We start from the raw sequence: 20,096 nt of genomic DNA on the forward strand, positions 1-20,096 counted from the left end.
TTCACTAAAGGTAGCAAGAGACAAATGCAGTAAAAGATCCAAAGGCAAATGAGATGTACTCAAGTCAGGCTGGACTGATGAAATTTCTCCTGAGCACATAGGAGCCAAGAAAAACAATCTCCAAACCATTAACAAGCTCCTTTGAAAACTCCTAGAGGAAGCTTGAACTCCCGAGGGATCAGTAAAGGCAGACTTTGTGTTTGCCTTTAAAAAGGAGGTAGGCCAGTAGTTTATGTGCCAGTCAACATCATTTCAATTAGGATTAGAGTTCCAAATGGTCTTGATAGATTGAAAGAATAGTCTGAAATCAATAAGAAGGGATATATGGAAAGACAGGTGCAAATTACATTTAAGGGAGAAAAAGAGTCGGATTTCTGTATACAGATGGTAAATAGCAGCTGAGTTGACAATACTGCAGAAGAAGAATCTAGGTTTATAGTGGACTACAAATATAGTGGGATTCATTACCTTCATTGTGTTGGAAGAAAGGGCAAATGTCATTTTCAGCCTCATTACTGGGAATGTCAGTTATAAGACAGAAATAATTACTGTGCTTAGCTGAGAATGCCAAAGCCTCTAGAGCACTATAGCTCTAGTCTGGACACCTCCCTCTGTAGAAGACAGGAACATAGTGAAGAAAATAAGGAAAGGAAGAGAAATAAAAGGTTTAGAAATCCTAGTCTGGTTGAAAGTCAAAGCCTTCAACCACATAAAACATAATGATATATAGGAGAACTATTAGTTATTGTTGTGTGCTACGTAAGGGTAAAACGGAATGTAACCATCTTGGTTTGTAGCAGGAAGAAAACCTGCTCACTGCAAGGGTACTTTAGCCCTGGAGCAGTCTGTACCCTGCAATCAGAACGACCAGATCCCATGTCAGCTGCTAGGAGCCATGCATGCAGACACCAGCTGAAGACAGTCACAGCAGGCTTGGTCACTGCAAGTCACAGAGCAGGCTCTGGCAGTCCCTGGCTGCTTCCTGGGCAGCCTTGCCATGATGGTGTTGGTCATGAAGAACATGTATTGTTCTCAGTGGCCTTCTTCATCTACAACAGCTGCCCAGGACAATGCACATGGGGCAGGAAATCTGGGATGCAGAGAAGGAACAAATTCTTTTGTTTGTTCCTCTCCTGCACTGTGGTCACCTCATGGCCATACAGCTCGTTTATCTCAAGGCATGTGCACTTAGCCGGCATGTGACTGAAGCATCTGCTCAAGCAGGACAAGTATGGATGGTTGCATTTTGTTTCTAGTAATTATTTAAGATATGTTGTGGCCTAACATTCTGGAGTTTCAAGTGCTGACAATTACCATTAAATTCTGCAGGGGTTGAGGGTAAACATGCAGCATCTGCCAACTGTAGATCACTGCTCTAAACCTTGTACCATAATGTGAAGTGTCTGCCTTCAAGGGCAACATTTTTTAGTTGTTATTTATGTTACTTTGAGTTGTTTTAACTATTATATGGGAGAGAATGTTTAGTGCAGGTTAAAGAAATCTGGCTTTTACTCTGCAGAAGAAGTTCTAAAGCTTCTCTTTTATTTGGATTATGACATTGATGCTTGGAATTTAGACAGTGCCCTTTTACAAAAGTTCCTCTGTAGGAAGAATGAATTTTAAGGATATATCTGGAATCCTCCTTCTCAGCACAACCACCAAAGACTCTAATATAGACCCTAATCCCAAATAGAATTAAATTAATCTAGCTACTACAATACCAGTTCTTCCATATAAAATTGCTAAACAAGAAGAGCATAGGATGGAAAAGCTGATCAAACATTTTCGTCAAGTAAAGAGCCTCTGCTCTTGATTCAATATGCTGATGTTACAGCAGTGCATTAGCTGGAATTTTGTCTGTTTTTACTGTTTCTTGTGTCAGACTTTCACATCTTTGGGAAAGAATGAGAATTTCTACTTTGTCTGAGAAGCCAGAAGAATTGCACCTTAAAAATTAAATCACACCCATATTAGTGCTGTTTTCACCTGCTTAAGGATTTAGAGAGGAAAAGAAAATCCCAGCCAGCTACATTCGCTGTTCACAGAAAAATCCATAAAGCAATATTGCATTTCAGCTGTCTCCTGACTCCTGCAATCTCTCCCAGCTGCCTCCTAAAAATGCTGTTAGAGCAAAAATAGCCGAAGTCTTCAGACTTACAGCATTTTGTAGCATTGACATAACCTACAAGCTTGGATGAGTTGTATTTTATGAATAAGTTGAGCTTGAGGCAAAGTCCACTTTCCTCTCAGAGATATTGTTGATCAGTGTAAAGTGCCACTTTCCAACCAGGAGCTGTTCTGAATAGTTTGTGTATCACTGCCAGGGGTTTTCCTGCCTACATAGACAAATGTCAGATAAAAGTGCTACCAATGATGTTACCAGGCATGAAAGTCACTAAGAGAAATCTTTTCTATCTACTTCTCTGGGCCATCAAACCTTTTTTAAATGAGGGCTTGGAGGCAGAAGCTGTGGAATTGGTTGAATAGTTATTATTGTTGTGTATTTTTGAGAGCACTGTATATTTCTTCCATTTCCATTTTCATATTTATTTATTTATTCATATAAATTCTGGAAAAATAATAATTTATATGGTGGTTCTCCTACATTTTTCACATGACACCTGCAAGTAAATTCCTGGGAGTTGATGCTTGTCTAAGGTGTTGGAGGAACTTCTCATTTCAACTAAAAAGGCAGCTGGGTTGTGTTGGTGCAGAAATAGTTCATTCATACGCTATTATGGCTGTAATAAAGAGAAATTAAGCTGCATTATTGGGATTTAATGACTACTTAAATATAACCTCAATCTTATAGAGCTATTTTGGTTACTCTGAAGTGCAACTGTAGTCATTTAGTTACAATAAAATTGCTTTCAAGTGTTCAAAGACCTAAACAAGTTTGATTGGACTTTTACACTCTTAGATTTCCTGCCTTCCCATATTGTTATTACAATTGGTTACACTTGCCTAATATTTATTGTTCCTTTACTTTTATTTCCAAAGTAAACAGGATTTTGCTACATCTTTAGACAATGCATTATGTATCCAAAATGTGATCGTTCAGGAAGAACACCCTGCGTTTTTCTGTGTGCAGAGCTTTCTCTATGTGGTCATAATTTTAGATGTGCTTTCAGAGTACTTGTTTGGGTTTTTTTCAATATACTGATTTGTTTAGCCTGAGACCTATGTTCTCATGGACAGCTGTCATCTGTTCTTGCATATATGTCACAGAATGATTCCCTAACAGCTTTCCACTGATATGAATGGCCTGGGTTGTCCCGCTCCATAACAGCACATGTAGTCCTGCTGGTATGCTGGATAATAATTAAGTAGCTGGATGGAAGACTTTTTCATCTTCTGTTGCTGATCTTCAGAAAAAGACATTCCTAGTTGCTGCAAGGAGAATGTTAATTTTCTCTTCCTATGTTCTCACTGTAAAAACAATGTTTTGTTTTTTTTCACATCCATACATTCTGTGGAGTGCTGCTGTAGGTTCTCAGGTTTGGTAATGCCTGGAAGTGCCCGAACTCTGCCATTGTGCTCCTTTGTGTCTGAGCTGCAGGGGTTTGCAGCTCTTAACCAACCTACCCATCCAGGGGCTGAGCTGCAGCTGGTCCCAGTGGGATCTGCTGGACAGCCATGTCTGGGAAAGGCCCAAGGGCAGCAGGAAGGTAAAACTCTGTGCCATAACAGAGGATGTGTCAACAAGCAGAGCTCTTCTGGCATTTGACTCTGTATGCAATATACTTGTGATGCAAAGTGAAAGGGTAGCACCCAACTGAGATCTGGTAAATGTGTTCACCAAAACTCAAATTGTTTCACAATGGGCAGCATTTCAAAAAGTATTAGCATGATTTCTTTGGAAGGCCTTTGACTAAAGGTTTGATTTCTCTTATACCACCACTGGTGTCTTATAGCAACAGATAAATGCAAAGGACCCCAAATACTTTTTTCTTTGGGGAGAAAAATTTTCTGTAGATAGTATATGGCCACATTAGAAGCCGGCTTTATTAACACAGACTAGGTCTAGCAACAATCCAGTTTTCTGGATTCCAGCTGATGAATTACTCTCTTTTTTTTAACATGGTTCCAGCAGAAGTTCATCTTGGCACCATAGTATTTTTTTACAAATAAGCCCTGTCATTACTGTAGACAGCACTATGGTGCCATGGGAGGAAGAGGAAAGGCTTGTCTCAGAGCTGCGCAAATTGATTGATTTTTTTTCCCCTTTTCTCATATTTACTGCTTATTTGGGTCATTTCTCAAAGTAACACTCAATGCAAAATATAAAAATAGCAATTACCCTTGTGCAATGTATCTGAAAAAACTTATGAGAAGGACTTTGAAGCTAGTTTAAAATACTCAGTTTAAAATAGACAAAGTATTTGCCTGTGTAAGTTCTAAGTAGAGAAGCATTCTTTTTGAAAATTTAGTATTGTTTCATGATAACTCAGAAAAAAAAGTGCAGTTTCATCTTGTAATCTCAAAAGACTTTTATATATTTTCTTTGATTGCTTGAGCAAAGTCTCCAAGTACTCTAGCCAGATTTTTCTTCAAAAGTATAAGTACATTTTACGTGTGTAAGATTTACCAAAATGTTGCTGCTTGAAATATTTACGTGACCTAAATGTATAAATCATATTTACGTGAACAACTTGAAATTTGGGTGCCTTAGTGGGTGGTTAGCATGAGACTTCCCTCCCCTGCTGTGATGAGACAACAGGAGGGAAGGAGAGCAGTTCAGAGTAGCTGTCTTCAAACGCCTTTAATCATCTGCTGGAAGTGAGATTGTGACTTTTTTTTCTGCTGGGAAGAAGACTGAGACCACAGACTCATTCCATTCCATATTAATCAGCAATTTATTATATAGGAACAGCTTTTTGTCTCTCTGTTGGGAATTTGCTTTTAGGCAATGTCTTTGTGCTGCAAAGTATAATATCCCCTTACTAATATTTTATTTTCCCTTTAATTTGATGCAAATTTGATGTGGAAGTGTGCAGTCAGCAGCAAACATGCTTTCCTTTATTTTTCAACTTTCTGCAGGAGTTCTTCATATTTTCTGCAGCGTTGGGAGAAAAATGTGAAGCAATAAGTGAGAAACTGGTGCATCTGGAAGATCAATTGCAAAGTTCCGCCTGCAGAGTTGATGAAGGAGTTCTTCATATCCTTTTCGCTATAGCTATAGATACATATCAATCTCTGTAAGTATGCACATGGGATACTTGCCTTTCAGATTCATGTGGAATGCTAGTTCTTAGTGTAGGTTAGCTACATTAAGAATGGGAGAAAGTATTGTCTCACTGAAATGGGCATTTTTGTGTAGTAAGTCTTCCTGTAGTGCATTTTCCACTGTAGTCTGATCCAGCTTTAATTGATTTAAACAGAAATCAGTTCTTTGGAAATTAAGATTGGGCACTGAAAAGCCTTTATTTTACTGTTGTTCGTAATGCTCATATAATTAAATACGTAGTGCATCAAAAGCTGCATAAATCCAAGTGTTCATGCACCTGCATTTCCCAACATTATTTAGCTGAATTAGATGCTACATTATTGACTCAGACTGTGTATATTGTCACCTGTAGTTTGGAGATTTTTCTTTTTTTAAAAAATGGGCAACAGATGCATCATGTGGCATCCTACACATTTTAATCTGCCTCTAACACTGCAATGCAAGTAACCAGATGAGATATTGTCCTATGCACACTTCTGTCCTTTACCTGTCAGTTTTTCTGAAGATTGCTTAACCTTTATGAGGAATTCTTTGGCCGTTTTTCAAAATTTAAGAGCACAAAGGCTTTTTTCATTTGTAACTTAAATAGGAAAAATTTTCATAAAAGAGATTTTGTTCCTCTAAGAAAAGGTAATGAAAGTAAGAACCAGTGAAGCTGAGAAAGATGAGAATACTGAGCTGGTTAGGTTTTGGTAGAAGTGCCAGTGAAGAGAACCATGAAGAAAAATATATATGTTCAAGGTGCAGAGATTAGCAGAGGAGCCCTTGGAGCCATCTGAAGGTGAGTAGGGGTGATGAGGGTGCTAGAAAAGATTCAGTATGTGCTAAGAGAAGGTAGACAGTCCTGCAGAGGATAGTTTAGAGAAAGGAGAATAGTGTGTGGAAATATCACTGTGTTTTAAGTAATTGGGCATCTATTACAAGTCACTGCAAAATTCCTATCCTAGAAACTTGGTTTCTTTAAAGGTAACAGAAGGATAAAGTGAGAGGGGCAGAGGGGAGTAAGAATGGTGCTGGGGGAAGAGGATTTGCATCAGAGGAGAGAAATCCAGTCAGTAATTTGTCACTACTTTAGATGTTTCTTTCCCAAGCCTTTCCATATACACTCAATATACAGAAAGATTATTCAACATTCTTTTCATTATAGTTGCAGTGTTCATGCTTAGTTGCAGTTGTGTTTTCCCAATGCATTTTTTTCAGAGCAGTATGGACGTATCTTGAGTGTATGTGTGTGTGTGCAGAGCATCCAATTCCTTTCTCCCCTGAGTATATTTATTCTCAAATGAGCTTTCTTAATGGCCCTTGTACAAGAACTCTGAGGGTAGGAGTTACAGATTCTTTGCAGGGGACTTAAGTTACTATTCAAACTGAACAGTCACAGCTGATCATAGTTATACTTTACTAGGTAAGGTGAAATTAAGCTAGAAAAGTGCATTTTTTGTTCCAGAAGATAGTACACTACATATATGTGAAATAGCAGTGTTTCTTATCTTCTATGGAATGTGCCTATTTCTTCACAGCTGCTGGCACTGCAAGAGTAAGTTAAAAAATAGAATTAGTAATTGGAAATTTCAGGAGAGTTGTAGATCAGTCTCATTTTGAGCCACAGTTTTCTGATAGAGATCTGACTTCCTCTATCAGTGAAATTCAGCTCATGTTATCTAAATACAGAAATGCACAGTGTGTGATATCCTGGTCCTAGAAAGACCATCAGTCACAAAATACAAAACCATGTTTAAAACATAGGGACGTACAAAGAAGCAGTTCAGCAATTCAGCTACCATTCATTAACATTCAGTTGCTATTTCAGAGGTAGTCCAGGTCAATGTGCATAAAATGTTACCATCTGGTACATGTAATCACTGTGCTGTACTTCAGAAAGGAATGAGAAAAATAGCTACCACAGTGCTACAGACCTGTAGAATTTTTTTAATATATATAAAGACTGCTCAGTGCCTATAAAATTAGCTTTCACTCATTGGTAACTTGCCCGTATTGCAGGAACTAGCACTAAGATGAGACAATTAGCCTCAGTAGTAGAATTTATTTAATAGATGAATTTGGTATTTGCATGGTAATCTCTTTGATTTTAGATAAAACAATTTCCTATCAAGGATACTGGACAATTATGCATTCTTCATTAAAAGTCTGTAGAACTCTGAGAGCAGGAGCTTAAAGACCTGAAATACTAATGAAAGCAGGATAGATTTTTCCAAGTTCTTTCAGTGGTTGTTTTCACCCTTCCCATATTCCTCCTAAAACATTGCCTTACACATAAATGTTACAAAATGTATTAGGCCAAAAATGTAACTGGGGCCTTCACAGATGTAGTTAGTCCTGTAGTCTGATTATTAAAACTTCCAAAGACTCCACTGAGAGAAATAAATTCCTGATGCTCTCGAGCCATTTGCCAATGTTTAGTGTGTGTCATAGCTTTGATTAATAATTAAGTTTGTAATAGAAGAAAAAAACCAGATGTCATTGTTTTTCATTCTATGTTTTGATGGCATAGCACACTTAAGTCTGCTGCTCATCGTAAGTGCCAGCACAACCTGAAAAAAGGAGAAATGCTATGATATTTCTTGGCCCTGAGTATAGGCACAGACCCACTTGCAATTCTAATTTATTGTTTAAATCTTATAAAAAAACCCACTTCTATATAAAAAGCATCAAACAGTAGGGGCCTGGGAGTGGATGTTAGAGTTCTCTGTAGCACTATGACATATTTGCTAAATTCTATGTAGTATAACCAAATAAACCTACAAAATATTCAATTATGGTTGATCATTAATGAGTGTATGAAAACACTCCACATCATTAATTGGAAAAACCAAAGGATGAGAGGTGACTCATTATGGTGTCTGCAGAGCTGATGAGAGGTGTTACTTTCCTGACAGTAAAGGCCTGGAATTCCCACTAAAATTAAATGGAGCCTATATTGCAATTTCACAGTCATTTTTTGTTCTTAATTAGTAGTTACATTTTGGTAGACAATTTGAATGCATATAATAGTTCCTCTTGGTGGAAATGCTTTGCTGGAAGAAAACCTGGCTGTAGTATTATTGCAGTATTATTACAAAAACAATCTTCTTTCCTTACCCTAAAATGGGCATTTTAATCAGTTTTTTTGAAAGCAGAATTTTGTGCCTAAAACATTCATTAAATGTCACAGGTCACTTTGCTAACCTTTCACCTTTATCCTGCATCAGGCTCCCATACAAGTCTTGTTTTACACTAGAGCAGATTTTCAACAGTCATGTAAAATTTAGCCCTTTCTGTAGCTCAGTGAGGAATCTGACTCTGGGTGAATGTAAGAGATTTTGGGATCCTCCAAGAGTCAGAGGTGGCAATGGCACCCTCTTTGATTTTATTTTAGATGACATAAGGATGAGCTCTTCCCACTGTGTGTCACACAGAGAACATGGTTCCACTTGAACAGTTTATGCTGTGACAGAGGTAGGTCAGTGTATTTCCACCCAGGTGCTGTAACTTCTTTGCCTTCCATTTTCTGCTGGAAAGAACAATTTGAAAGTAGCTGATATTCAGACCACTGAAGGGTTCCTTTTTTCAATGTGTAGCAGTGATTCTGTTGCAGTTTTTTGTTTAGTACTGTTTGGGGGAGTATTTGGGTTTTGCATGGGAGAGATATTATCTTAGTTTATAGAAATAACATTCATGGGTGACAGTAATCAAGGGGGTAATTGAGAATATTCCAATTGGTTGCACTACTGCAAATATCCCTGTATTTTGTAAGGAGAAGTGATGGATTTCCAAAGGCCATTTTGCTCTCTTGCTGTGACAGCACACAGGCCTCAGAAACAGTAGGGACTTGCTTAGTGTCTTTCCTTTGCTCCGAGAGTGCTCTTCAAAAAGGCCAAATGCAAGTTATTCAAAAAACTTACTGAATTGTCTTGGTTCTTCACTGGTCCTTTGGCATGCAGCACACACAGTCAAAGAACTGTTTCATTGGAAGTGACCTTTTGAGATCATCTGGTCCAACTCCCTGCTCAAGCAGGGTCACTAGAGGAGGTTGTCCAGGATGCTGTCCAGTCAGATTTTGAATATCCCAAAGGATGGACACTGCACAACCTGATTGTGCAAAATTGTCCAGTGTTTGATGACCTTCAAACAAAAAAATCCCATTTCCATGTATTCAGATTCAATTTCCTATTTTGGAATTTCTCCCTGCTGCTTCTTGTTCTGTCAGTGGACAAAAAAAGTCAGAAGAGTCTTCTTCATTCCTGCCTTTCAGCTATTTATACACAGCAGTAGTAGCCCATGAGCCTTCTTTTCTTCAGGTTGAAGAGTCCCAGTTCTCTCAGCATCTCCTGATGGATACTCAAGTCCATTAAACTGGTCCTGTGCTGGAGTCATTCCAGTAAGTCCTCTTTTATTGTGGAACCCTCAACATCCAGATGGGACCTCAGCAGTGCTGATTAGGGTGGAAGGATCATGTCCCTCTGCCTGCTGACCATGTTAATTCAGCACCTTTGCCTCAAGACATGCTGCTGGTGTATGTACAGTTTATTGTCCACCATGACCTTAAGGTCCCTTTCTGCAGAGCTGCTTTCCAGCTGGCTTAGCCCCTCCATGGGTGCTGGTGCCTGGGGTTAGGAGTGACACTTGCAGTTAGGTGGTAGGACATTGAGCTGAGCTTCTGTCTGCAGCCACTGTAGAGTTTGGCTTTTGGAAACAAGCAGAATAGTTAACCAGGTTAAAAGCAAGAAAAGACCCAACCAAAAATTGCTTTTTGATTATTTCTAGTTCTTGAAGAACAATTTCTTCTTCAGATGTCAAAAAAATGCAGTTACTTTCCAAAATCCCATTGGCCTTTATCTCAGAGCAGTCGTAGTCCTTTGTTGTCCTTCCAATGTATTTTATCTTATAATATGTACTCTTAGTTTCTAACCTTTCCTAGAGGAAGGCAGCTGATTAACAGGATCTTCTTTTTGTCTCTTTTCCCTAAACCTCTTGGCTGAGAGATCAGAAGCTGCATTTGAGCAAAATGATTCCATTTTTCCCAAAACTTAAGTCTCTGCTGTAATTTGATCTGCTTTTTATCTGCTTGCAAATCACGGGCTCTGAGATGATGCTCAAGTTTTTCAAAGAGACAAAGTCAAATAGATGAAAAGCTTCAAGCAAGGCAATGTTAGACCTGCAGCATTGTTGAATATGGGTTGCATTTGTGTGAATATGAGTTGTACTTGTTCCCAAGTACTTTAATTTACTACTTATTTGACATTGTGGAGATTTTTTCAGTTTTCAGGGGAAGACAGCAGAACCAGAAAATATTCCTAGTTGGAACTTGTTTTCACTCCTGCTGTGGATACTGGCTCAATATTTGCAGCACTGGATACAGAATTTAAGCATGAAGGACACATTTGCATGTGGGTGCAAGCAAAACCGTTTCTTTGCATTTTTAAAATGGGTGAAGCTGTTTATCCAGATATAACCTCTGTGTGGATAGAGATGCCATGCTCAGCCATATACCATATATTTGTCTTAGCCATAAAGGCTAAGTTGACAGTTACTTGTCTACATATGATTGTGGTGTTATTTATGAGGTTATTGGAACTTGCTGTACTTAAACAATGCAGTCATCTTTTTTTTTTGCTCTATCTTTCTGTTGGTTAACAGGTTTTTTTTCCTGTCTTCCTCATTTTCTTGCATCCTTTAAGATTTCTCATTCACTTTCACTGAAACATTTCAATTTTGCTTTTTCTCTCTACCTGAAAAGAATTTTGTAATTGACTGAGATATTGCAAGTAACAGCACGTAGTCAGAGGCTACATATCAGAATTAATTAAATGTCAGAAGGTTTATGGTGTTCATGAATTGAAGAATTTATGTTTACCAGTTAGGTTTTCAGCAGAGCCCCATGATTAAGTTGCAGAGGGGTGGAGAATCCAGGACTTAGAAGATGATAATAATATTTCTTACTTAGAGAAGATGCAAAGCATAATTAATTTGTCCTTGTACAGTGCTTTGTGATCCTGGGATAGGATAAGCTTTGTGTGTACTGCTACTACTTGTAATCAGAGACAGAAGCCCTTTAGATTAACAGAGCTGTCCAGAAATTAGAAATATGCATGAACATATTAAGAGCAAAATATAAAAATACATGTAAATACACAAAGATGAAATTTTGAGGAGTTGGTAACAGAATCAAAAGCAGCCAAGACTTTTCAAAGACATAATAATTGCTGCCTGGAAGAGCTGTGGTTGGTATAGCTTTACCATGGTCTAGTCACAATTTTTCAGAAGTAGCAGCTTAGTTTTTACAGTTCACATAACCTGAGGCCATCTTTTTTCTTGACATTGCATTTACATTGGGGTCAAGTAAAACAACATTTCCTAATGTATGAGCTCTGCAAAGGATAAAGACTGTCCTTTTGCATTATCTTTTCTGTGTGTTGTACTTTTGAAACGGAATTGTTTCAGTGTCATCCTGTTTCACTTCCATTGAAGTGAGGTTCTGGCATAATTTGGTGATACACTGTGAGAAATGAACCAATTTCTGTCTTTTGGGGTCTTTGCTCTTCAGGCATACCTGTCCAGGAAGCCTCAGTGGGGATGGGATAGGCCCTAGGGTTTGTTCATAGACTTGGTCATTTCAGCAGGATCTGACTTGCCTCTGCTTGCTTTCTTCTCCACACAGAGTAAGCTATAGAATAGAGGATAAAATTGGTTGTCTCATTGAGCTACACCCGGTCCTTGCACTTCTTCCAACAATGGATAGTGGTGTTGATTTAAGATTATCAGCAGAAAGGCCAGTATATTAGTAGTACAAACTTATTCTCAGTCAGAGCACATAAAGCTGTACTGCCAAGGAAGCCTAGCCAGTTAAAGGCTTGTGCATGTGTCAATATTTGCTACTCTCTCTGTGAATGTCTTACCTTCATCTGCAACTCTGTTCTGTGCTGCACCCCTTGTTGCCCCCACCTGACACCTTCCTATTGTCATTGTGGATGGGGCTGGGGAAGGAGGGAAGTGGAAGGTCTCTTTCTAAGCCATTGACCATCAGTTTCTTCCTGAATTCATTGCAGGAACCCTGAACTAGACAGAGAAAAAATAAATGTGGAAAACTCTTAACCAAATGATGCATTTCATACTAATTATTGGATACTTGTCAGGTGGCCTTCTTCGTTTTTTATGCACAACAGTACGACCCTATTACTGCCCTCTGTGCTTTTCAACTTGATCAAACATTCCCTGTGGAGTCTTGTATAGCTTTATCTTTGTGTGTTCTGCACTATAATTATAATGATAACTCAGCAAACATGAAAGCTCTCTGGAGGTAAGTGTAGCAGAAACACTTTCTCTGCTATAAGCTAATTTTCCTCCTTAAGCTCTTTATTACCTAGATTCCCACCCCAGCTTGCATAGCACACGTTGAGCTCACTAATGCCACACAAGCTGTGGTCACTTGGCATTTGTTTCAGACAGCTCCTGCTGCCCTGTTGCCTTCACCTGGGATCTGATCCACCCAGGTCTGTGTCTCTGGTGTAAAAACCCACCCTCCATCCACCAGGGAGCTCACACCTAGTGCTGCTGCATCCATGACACTATTTTTTCTTTCTCCTTCCTTCCTATGAGAACAGTATCCAAGCAGTATCCCCCATCCCCTCCCTTTTTTAACTGCTAAATAATGCTACTTGAGAACTTGAGTTTTTTCTTCTGCTAGCAAGTGTGAGAAATGTATTAATATTTAATCCAAACAATTTGGAAGAAGTTGAAGCTACAATTAGATAGCCATGGCCATCTGTTGTGAACAGCAGAACAAGAATGTACTTAATAACTTGGAAAGAGAAAAGAGACTGCCAATCACCTATAGATTATTCCTTAATAAAGCTTTCACAGTCTCTGCAGAGGGAGATCCAGGTGGTGAAGGAGACACTCCAGACCGTGCTGGTGCAACTTCAGTCAGCCAAGGAGGCAGGAGAAGAAAAGGCTGGAGACTTCCTCTGTGACAGCTGGTGTCCAGAAAAACAAGACTTGAAGGAATAATGAGCAGAAAGAGCTGGTAGGATGACATTAATTCACAAAGGGCTGCTTTTAGTAACTGAATACTGTTTTACTAAGCCTCAGGGATCTCTTCTCTCCCCTGCATAACTAATAACTAAATCAATTATGGAGAAACAGAGCCTGGAGGTCTATCATCAGAAGTATGCTACGCAGCCTCACATGTTTTGGCACAGATTGGGAAACAGCTTTCAGAGCAGAGCAGCTCCTGTAAATGTGTAGATTACAAATTGATACATTTCAAGTGAGTCTGCAAAGTTGCCTTTAATGTCAGTAAAGTGTTCTCCTTGAAGGCTCATAAACACTGTCTTCCTCTACTCATGGATTTTTTTTCCACCCCGATTTAAAAATGCAGCATTAAAGCTGGAACATCTAGTATTTCTTGGAAAATAGCTCTAAGAACAATAACTTTCTTTTTCCCCCCTTTGGCTTTAAAGCTTTCTTACACTGAATGTATTTTCACATTCCTGCCAATAATTAAATCAATAGGGTGAAATTCAAGCTAACCAAGTTCTTTCAACTGAAATTTGGACCTCATTTTCTCTGTGGTATTAAGTACAGTGGAGTTAACTAACAGCAGCCCCTATAGGAGTAGTTTAACTCAATTTATTTAGGTATTATTATAAACTTTTAGTATTTCAGGGGTTGTTAAGCAAAAAAAAAAAAAGGAAAATCCTATGTTGATGATTGATATTGCTTATATTTAAATATTGTATGAACAATAAGTCATTAAAATCTCATTGTAAAGACTACCATTACTTTGATCTTCCTTGTAAACTTCAGAAGGAATGCAGATTTTTTTTGCAAGGCACGTATGTCAATAGACACACATGCATAGATAAACATGTATTCTTATAGGAAATAAAAGCAATATTTAACTGAAGCCAACTGGATAATTGTTCAAAAGAATTAATGTCTTCAAAAATTCACATGTACTGCTTTGATACCAGTATATCTCTGATACCATAAAAAATTCTGCTGCAGAGGGAGAATTAAAAAAAAATAATCTTAATTAAAAAAATACAATAGAAAGTGTCTTGCAACTCAGTACTGTACTCTTTTGATAATGTTTTTCTGACATTTTTAGAATTACTCTTCTACATCAATTAATCATTTTATAGCCATGTTGTGTTTTTGCAAATTTTGAAGGTCATTGGACCACTTTCCCACTAAGATCCTGTTTATTTTTTGTGTGTTTTAGTGCTAGTTGAAACTTCTACCTCAGTGTTAAGTACAGAAGGAGGGAGGAAAAAAGGTGCCAGGCAGCTGAGACATACAACAGGATTATAATTGCCTCCAGGACCATATGGTTGTCAAACCAGGGCAGCAGAGCTCAGGTGGTTTCTATAGTCATCAGATCCTGTAATTCAGAACATGGTTGACTTTTCTTATTGAGTAATATACAGGCCAGCATCCAGTCTTGGAGCTCCAGCTTGCATGGACTCTGCTACTCAGTTCCCTAATGGAGAACTCTTGCTGTTCTGCTTGACAAGTTTATCCCTCCATGTCCCTGTTAAACACCTACCTCCTCACCATAGCTGTGGCTCCCCTGAACAGATGAACAAGGTGTTTGCCTCCACCTCGAGGCAGGAGACAAGTGCAGGTGGCACCTTGACATTCAGCCCACGCCAGAAATCACTCTTGGAAGCCCACATGAGTTCGGGTAAACAGGAAAGAGAGCACACTGACAAGATACAGCTCTTAAAGCTTTCTTTAACACCTATAGAAGCTCCCTGGGGTTCAATACCACAGAGGGCCCAGGCAATGCATTTCCAGCAAGGAGCATTTATATAGGACCATGAGGACAGTCCAGAGATGAGGGCCAGTACACTGAACTAAGACTATATGACACCCCACTCTCCCATCCTGTGGAGTTTTGTCCTTTGAATACTTAGTGCCTGCAATGTAAAGAGTTGTCAGGCCCTAGAAGTGCCTTAGAGCCAGGATCAGCTGTAGCTGAACCATCAAGTCTGCCTCCTTACAGCAGCAACGGCTCAACAACAGGAATAGGACCCAGCCATCACAGGGACAGGAGAACAGAATGAGAACCTTCATTCCCCCTAGAAAGGTTTCTTGAAGACATTCTCATTCAATTAAAAAATGTGTGGCTTTTGTGTTTCAAAGCTTCAGAGCACCACTGCATTTTAATAAAAACTTAGCTTAGGCAACCACTCTAATAAGACACTGAATTTCTAAGGAGAAGGGAAATTGAATCAGTCATCATTCATGCTATGTTTGTATCTGTTAACATCTATTTTATATGTAACTACTACTTCTTTAATTTATTGTTCCATTAACTTCACTGCTTGTTATTGGAAGTTAGAGCCAGTTACCATCCCTTTTTCTCAGACACATTTGATAATAAGCATACTTTTAAAAAAGGGTATACTATGCAATGTATCAACTGCCTTTTATCTGTGAATAGAAAACTTTCAAATAAAGAGAAGTATGTTTTTAACTAACCCAATGCCTGTTTGCATTCTGTACAGTGTACAACATTTTAGAAATTTCATCATGGGGAGTGGAGCAGAGAAAAGGAGAAAGAAACCATGTGTGTGACTATTATTGTGCTGCTGACAGCAGTAATTCGTCTGCTTGGGGTAGCCTGTTATACCTTTTGAAAGCAGTCTAAAGACAAATTCAAGACTAAAGTCTGACAGCAACATGTAGCTCTTTTCAGTACAAGAGGGAGAAATAAGTATCACACAGTGAACTGTACACACAGGTAAAACCAGCACTTGGGTCCCAGCTTGACTCAGTCCTGCTGTGCAACTGAATCCTGCCTGCCCTCCCTCAGTTCCTCACCCATGGATCAGGGCTGAAGGATGAGCAGTGTGACTCTGCAGTGCCTGCAGCAATATCCGAGGTCAAAGTTATGCTCTTACACACATTAATTGCCACGATGAGAGGTAGGAGAGTGTATATGGTGTCCCAAAGACCAGTTTCATAAATCCTTGCTACAATTCTCAGTTCTGGGCAGATCGATCTCCCACCACCTGTAAACAATGAGCATCTCCAGAAAGAAGTTCCTTTCCAGCCCAGGTCACGTCCCTAGACCCAAGACATCTAAAGCCCAGACCCAAAAGGTTTAAAGACTACGTAGGCAAATAAGGCTTTGTGTGTTTATCTTCTGCCACAGGAACAGAATAATTTAGATTAAGACCTTAATACTGAGCCCAACCACTCACCCAACACTGCCAAGCAAGTCCACATCCCTAAGTGCCACATGGACACATCTTTTAAATACCTCCAGCGCTGGTGACATCACCATTTCCCTGAGCAGCCTGATCCAATGCTTGACAGCACTTTCAGTGAAGAATTTTTTTCCTGATACCCAACATTAGCTGCCCCTGGCACTTAGAGTGCATTTTGAGGGCATTTCCTCTTGATCCTGTCACTTGTTACCTGGCTACAGCCTCCTTTCAGGGAGTTGTAGAGATAAGGTTCCCCCCGAGCCTTCCTTTTTCCAGGCTGAACACCCCTAGCTTCTCCTCATCAAATTTCTTCTCCAGACCCTTCACCAACTCCCTTGCTCTTCCAGAGCACACACAATGGACTGTTCCAAGAGAGCTGCAAGATGAGGAAAAGTAGCTCACCTCCAGCAGTCCCTTGCATGTGCTTTGTAGGAGGAGTAGTTGATTTTGTTGAATATACCCTCCCTCTGTGTACAAATATGCTCTCAAGTGACTAAAGACTGAAGCAAGGAGAAGAGAGCACTCCAAAGGGTGTTCAGCTCAGCCTAATATTTCTTTTCACAATCAATTAGCTAATCCATTATGTCTAAAGCATGACAGCTCAGGCTTTTGCTATCATTACTTGTTAAATCAAGATAAGTGCCTGTTTTCTAGAGCACTGGAGAAGGCAGTTCAATAATGGGTCCCAGATAGGCAGTAGTGCTGTAGAGAGCTCCAGGGTGAGATTAGAATAATCCTCATGTATCCTCTTAGTTCACTATCCTATTAAAAATGAGGTTGGGACCAAGAGATTTTTTTTTTCAGCCTCAGAAATAAACATGCTACAAAGAAACTCTAAAATAAAATATTGGATATTCTTATGCACTGCTGAAAATGATAATACAAGTTTCTGGAGAAGCATTTGAAAATAAGAAGAAAAAAGAGCCTGTGAATAAAGGAAATTCTGCCTGAGCCTGAAAAGCAGCCAAGCCAGCAGCCACACTAAAGTATTTCTCTCAAATTTCTAATGAAGACTTGGATATAAGGTCTGGGAAAAGAACATCTGGGTTTGAGTGAGTAAGAAAATGTTTGAGTTCTGCACATGCATGGTATTTTGTCACACTTTCCCCGTTTCCTTATCTGGAAGAGCAGTGTCTTTGGGAAGGGTTTGTTGGGGCATTGTCAAAGACACATAATGGCAATACAACACTGGACTATTTGTTCACAAAAGCAAAGCTGAATAAATAGTTTATAACAATAAGCAGCCATACAAGAATACTAAGTGTCTAGAGAGATGGAATATTAAACTAGTCAGGCCCAGGTAGGAGACACATGATTGATCTCACTGGAGAAATGGAAAATTAACAGACCTTTCCACAGTGATGATGCAATTTACAAGAAGAAAATTACCTTGAATTTATTACTTATCTCACAATGAGACTTTGAAACACCAAAGGAAAGACCTCTCTGTTTTCTTGTCAAAGTAGGCTTAAGATTTTGTCTATCAACTCAATCCCAAAACTTAAGAGTTTTGTGCCCACTCCTATGTTTCCTTGTATCAGTAGCTCCAGGGCAAGGTTCAGGAACATCAGCAGGGAGCCAGGCACAGCTCTACAGGTAGAACTTCAGAGCTGCATCACAATTTACTCCTTTAGTTTCAATAATATGAGCTCCTGGAGCAGCAGCTGACTGGTTGACTCCAGTATTTTCCTCACTTAGATGGGCAACACTGAAAAGCAAGAACATGGCATTGCATCTGTACACAGTACAGACAAGATTTTATGAGAGCTGACAACTCTGCTGTGCTCCTACGAAGCAAAAGCAAGCAAGGTTTCAGAAAGAGAGATACAAGAACCTCTTTGGAGATTAGGGATAACTAATTTAAGTTGCAAGAAAGACCAGCAAAATTCAGGACAGATAGCTTGCCAGCTAAAGCCCAAAGTGTGAGCCATTCACATCCTTGAGTATTTACACGGAGAAAGATTTGCAATGCCTACAGGTTGTTTCATCTAGCAGAAATCACAAAAATAAAAATAAAAAAAAGATCTTTTTAGCAGGGAGAATAATTATCCAATGAGATTTTTTTCCCCAGACATTGTGAATAAAAGCCCTTCTTGCATCTCAGATATAATGCACTTGACTCAGAAAACACCTCAATTCAATTTTATACAGCCTGCACGATACCTGTAGAACTGAGGAATAGTCACAGTGCTCTACCTTAAATATATGCATTTTCCTTACTAGCTTAAAAAAATTAAAAATAGAGGCACAGAAAGAAGAAATTTTCATAAAATATTTTTAGTTTAGAGGTGGAGCTGGAGGACAGGACAGCTGGATGTCAGCAAGTAGGGAAGGCCTCTTTACCCACTCTCTGATCTTGGCCTTAGCTCAAAAGGGCAAGTGAAACCAAATGCTAGGAAAGGCCTTCTTGTAAATCTTTCCCAGGAAGCAAAGGCTGAAGCTATTATAAAATGCTTCACAGCCCAGCTAGGGAGAAGCCTAGGGTTATGAGCCAAATGTTTTCTCTCCCAGGTGTGGGCAGGTTCAATGGGCTTGGGAGCTAGGGACACATGCCAGTACCAGGGAGCACAGGCCACCAAGGCTTGGTGGCCAAGGAGCAGAGGCAGTGCCACAGCACTTGGACAGCTCTCCAGCCCGAGGGCAGCACAGCCACCTGCAGCACTGCTCATCGACCTCTGCAACAGAGGAAAACCCAAAGAAATCCAACCAGCACCAAGCCATCAGGCACTACTTGTCTTGGCTGGTACTGCTGATCAATGTAGTGCTGCTTGGTTTTGTTAAATGAGAAAGAAAAGGTGAAAAGAACAGCCTGCCTTCTCACAGCCATGAGTGACTTGTCATTGCTAATTTTCTATAATGAACTGTAGCAAGTGAAACCAGTCTCTCCCCATTAATCCTGATGGGAAATGTTTCTTCTCTGTCTTCTCATTAACTATGCCAAATTCCTTGAATGAATATATGCTATAGCTGTACCAAACACCCAACTGTCCTTGGAACTTCTCTCTCGTCTTGTGAGCTGAAGGCAGCAACACAGAGCAGCTCTTCCAGCACAGTAATACTCCCTGGTTATGACATGGGAACAATAAAGCATTACCAGCTTTATTTCCTTCTATGTGTGGGGTTTTTATTATCCTGAATTAGAAATGTAATATAGATTGGGTTTACCATAGTGGGGAATAAAGGGAAAAAAACCAAACAAACTAAAACCCCATGAGCAATGCTGTGTTCTGAAAGAGAAATAAATCACCTAGTTAATGTCTCCTATTCTGCAGCCTTATTTCTTGGGCTTTAGGAAATTCTTCCCACAAGATATATTGAGGTCAGCAGAACAATAATTTAAAGATTTCTTTATTCACTTCCCCCATAAATTGGTAACAGACCCTTCTTATCTTTTGCAAGAGATGTTAGTAAGCTTCAAGTTTTACCTCGAACTCTTAATGGTTACTGGGTTATGGGAGGTGTTATTTAGCTTTAGGGCTTGAATTAGTAGAAAAAAAAATTCCTAATTCCTGTGCACAGACAGTCTAAACTGACCAAACTAAGCAAAGTGTCTGATGTCCTATGGTCAGGAGCTCCCAGATTGCTTATCCTTTTCTCCAGTCAGTCCACCCCAAGGTAAAGGCTCGGGCAAACACATGTGCTCCACATTCATC

The 20,096-nt window shown here is 39.4% G+C and overlaps 1 protein-coding gene across 4 annotated transcripts in view; it reads left to right on the forward strand.

Annotated features, from left to right (window-relative positions):
- Positions 1 to 15,711, forward strand: part of DISC1 (DISC1 scaffold protein) — a 186,827-nt gene extending 171,116 nt beyond the window's left edge. For 2 of the 4 annotated variants that reach the window (XM_088161499.1, XM_088161501.1), the window contains exons 13-14: positions 5,041 to 5,157; positions 13,085 to 15,711. In XM_088161499.1, the coding sequence (XP_088017625.1) occupies positions 5,041 to 5,157; positions 13,085 to 13,234 (267 nt within the window). In that variant the 3' untranslated portion in view covers positions 13,235 to 15,711. Of the gene's footprint in view, positions 1 to 5,040; positions 5,158 to 13,084 lie in introns of those variants that run through there. The other 2 variants (XM_088161500.1, XR_015802333.1) reach the window with 2 other exon arrangements.
- The last annotated feature ends 4,385 nt before the right edge of the window (positions 15,712 to 20,096 follow it).

This window comes from Sturnus vulgaris, chromosome 3 (assembly GCF_052056855.1).
Source record: "Sturnus vulgaris isolate bStuVul1 chromosome 3, bStuVul1.hap1, whole genome shotgun sequence".
Lineage (NCBI taxonomy): Eukaryota > Metazoa > Chordata > Aves > Passeriformes > Sturnidae > Sturnus > Sturnus vulgaris.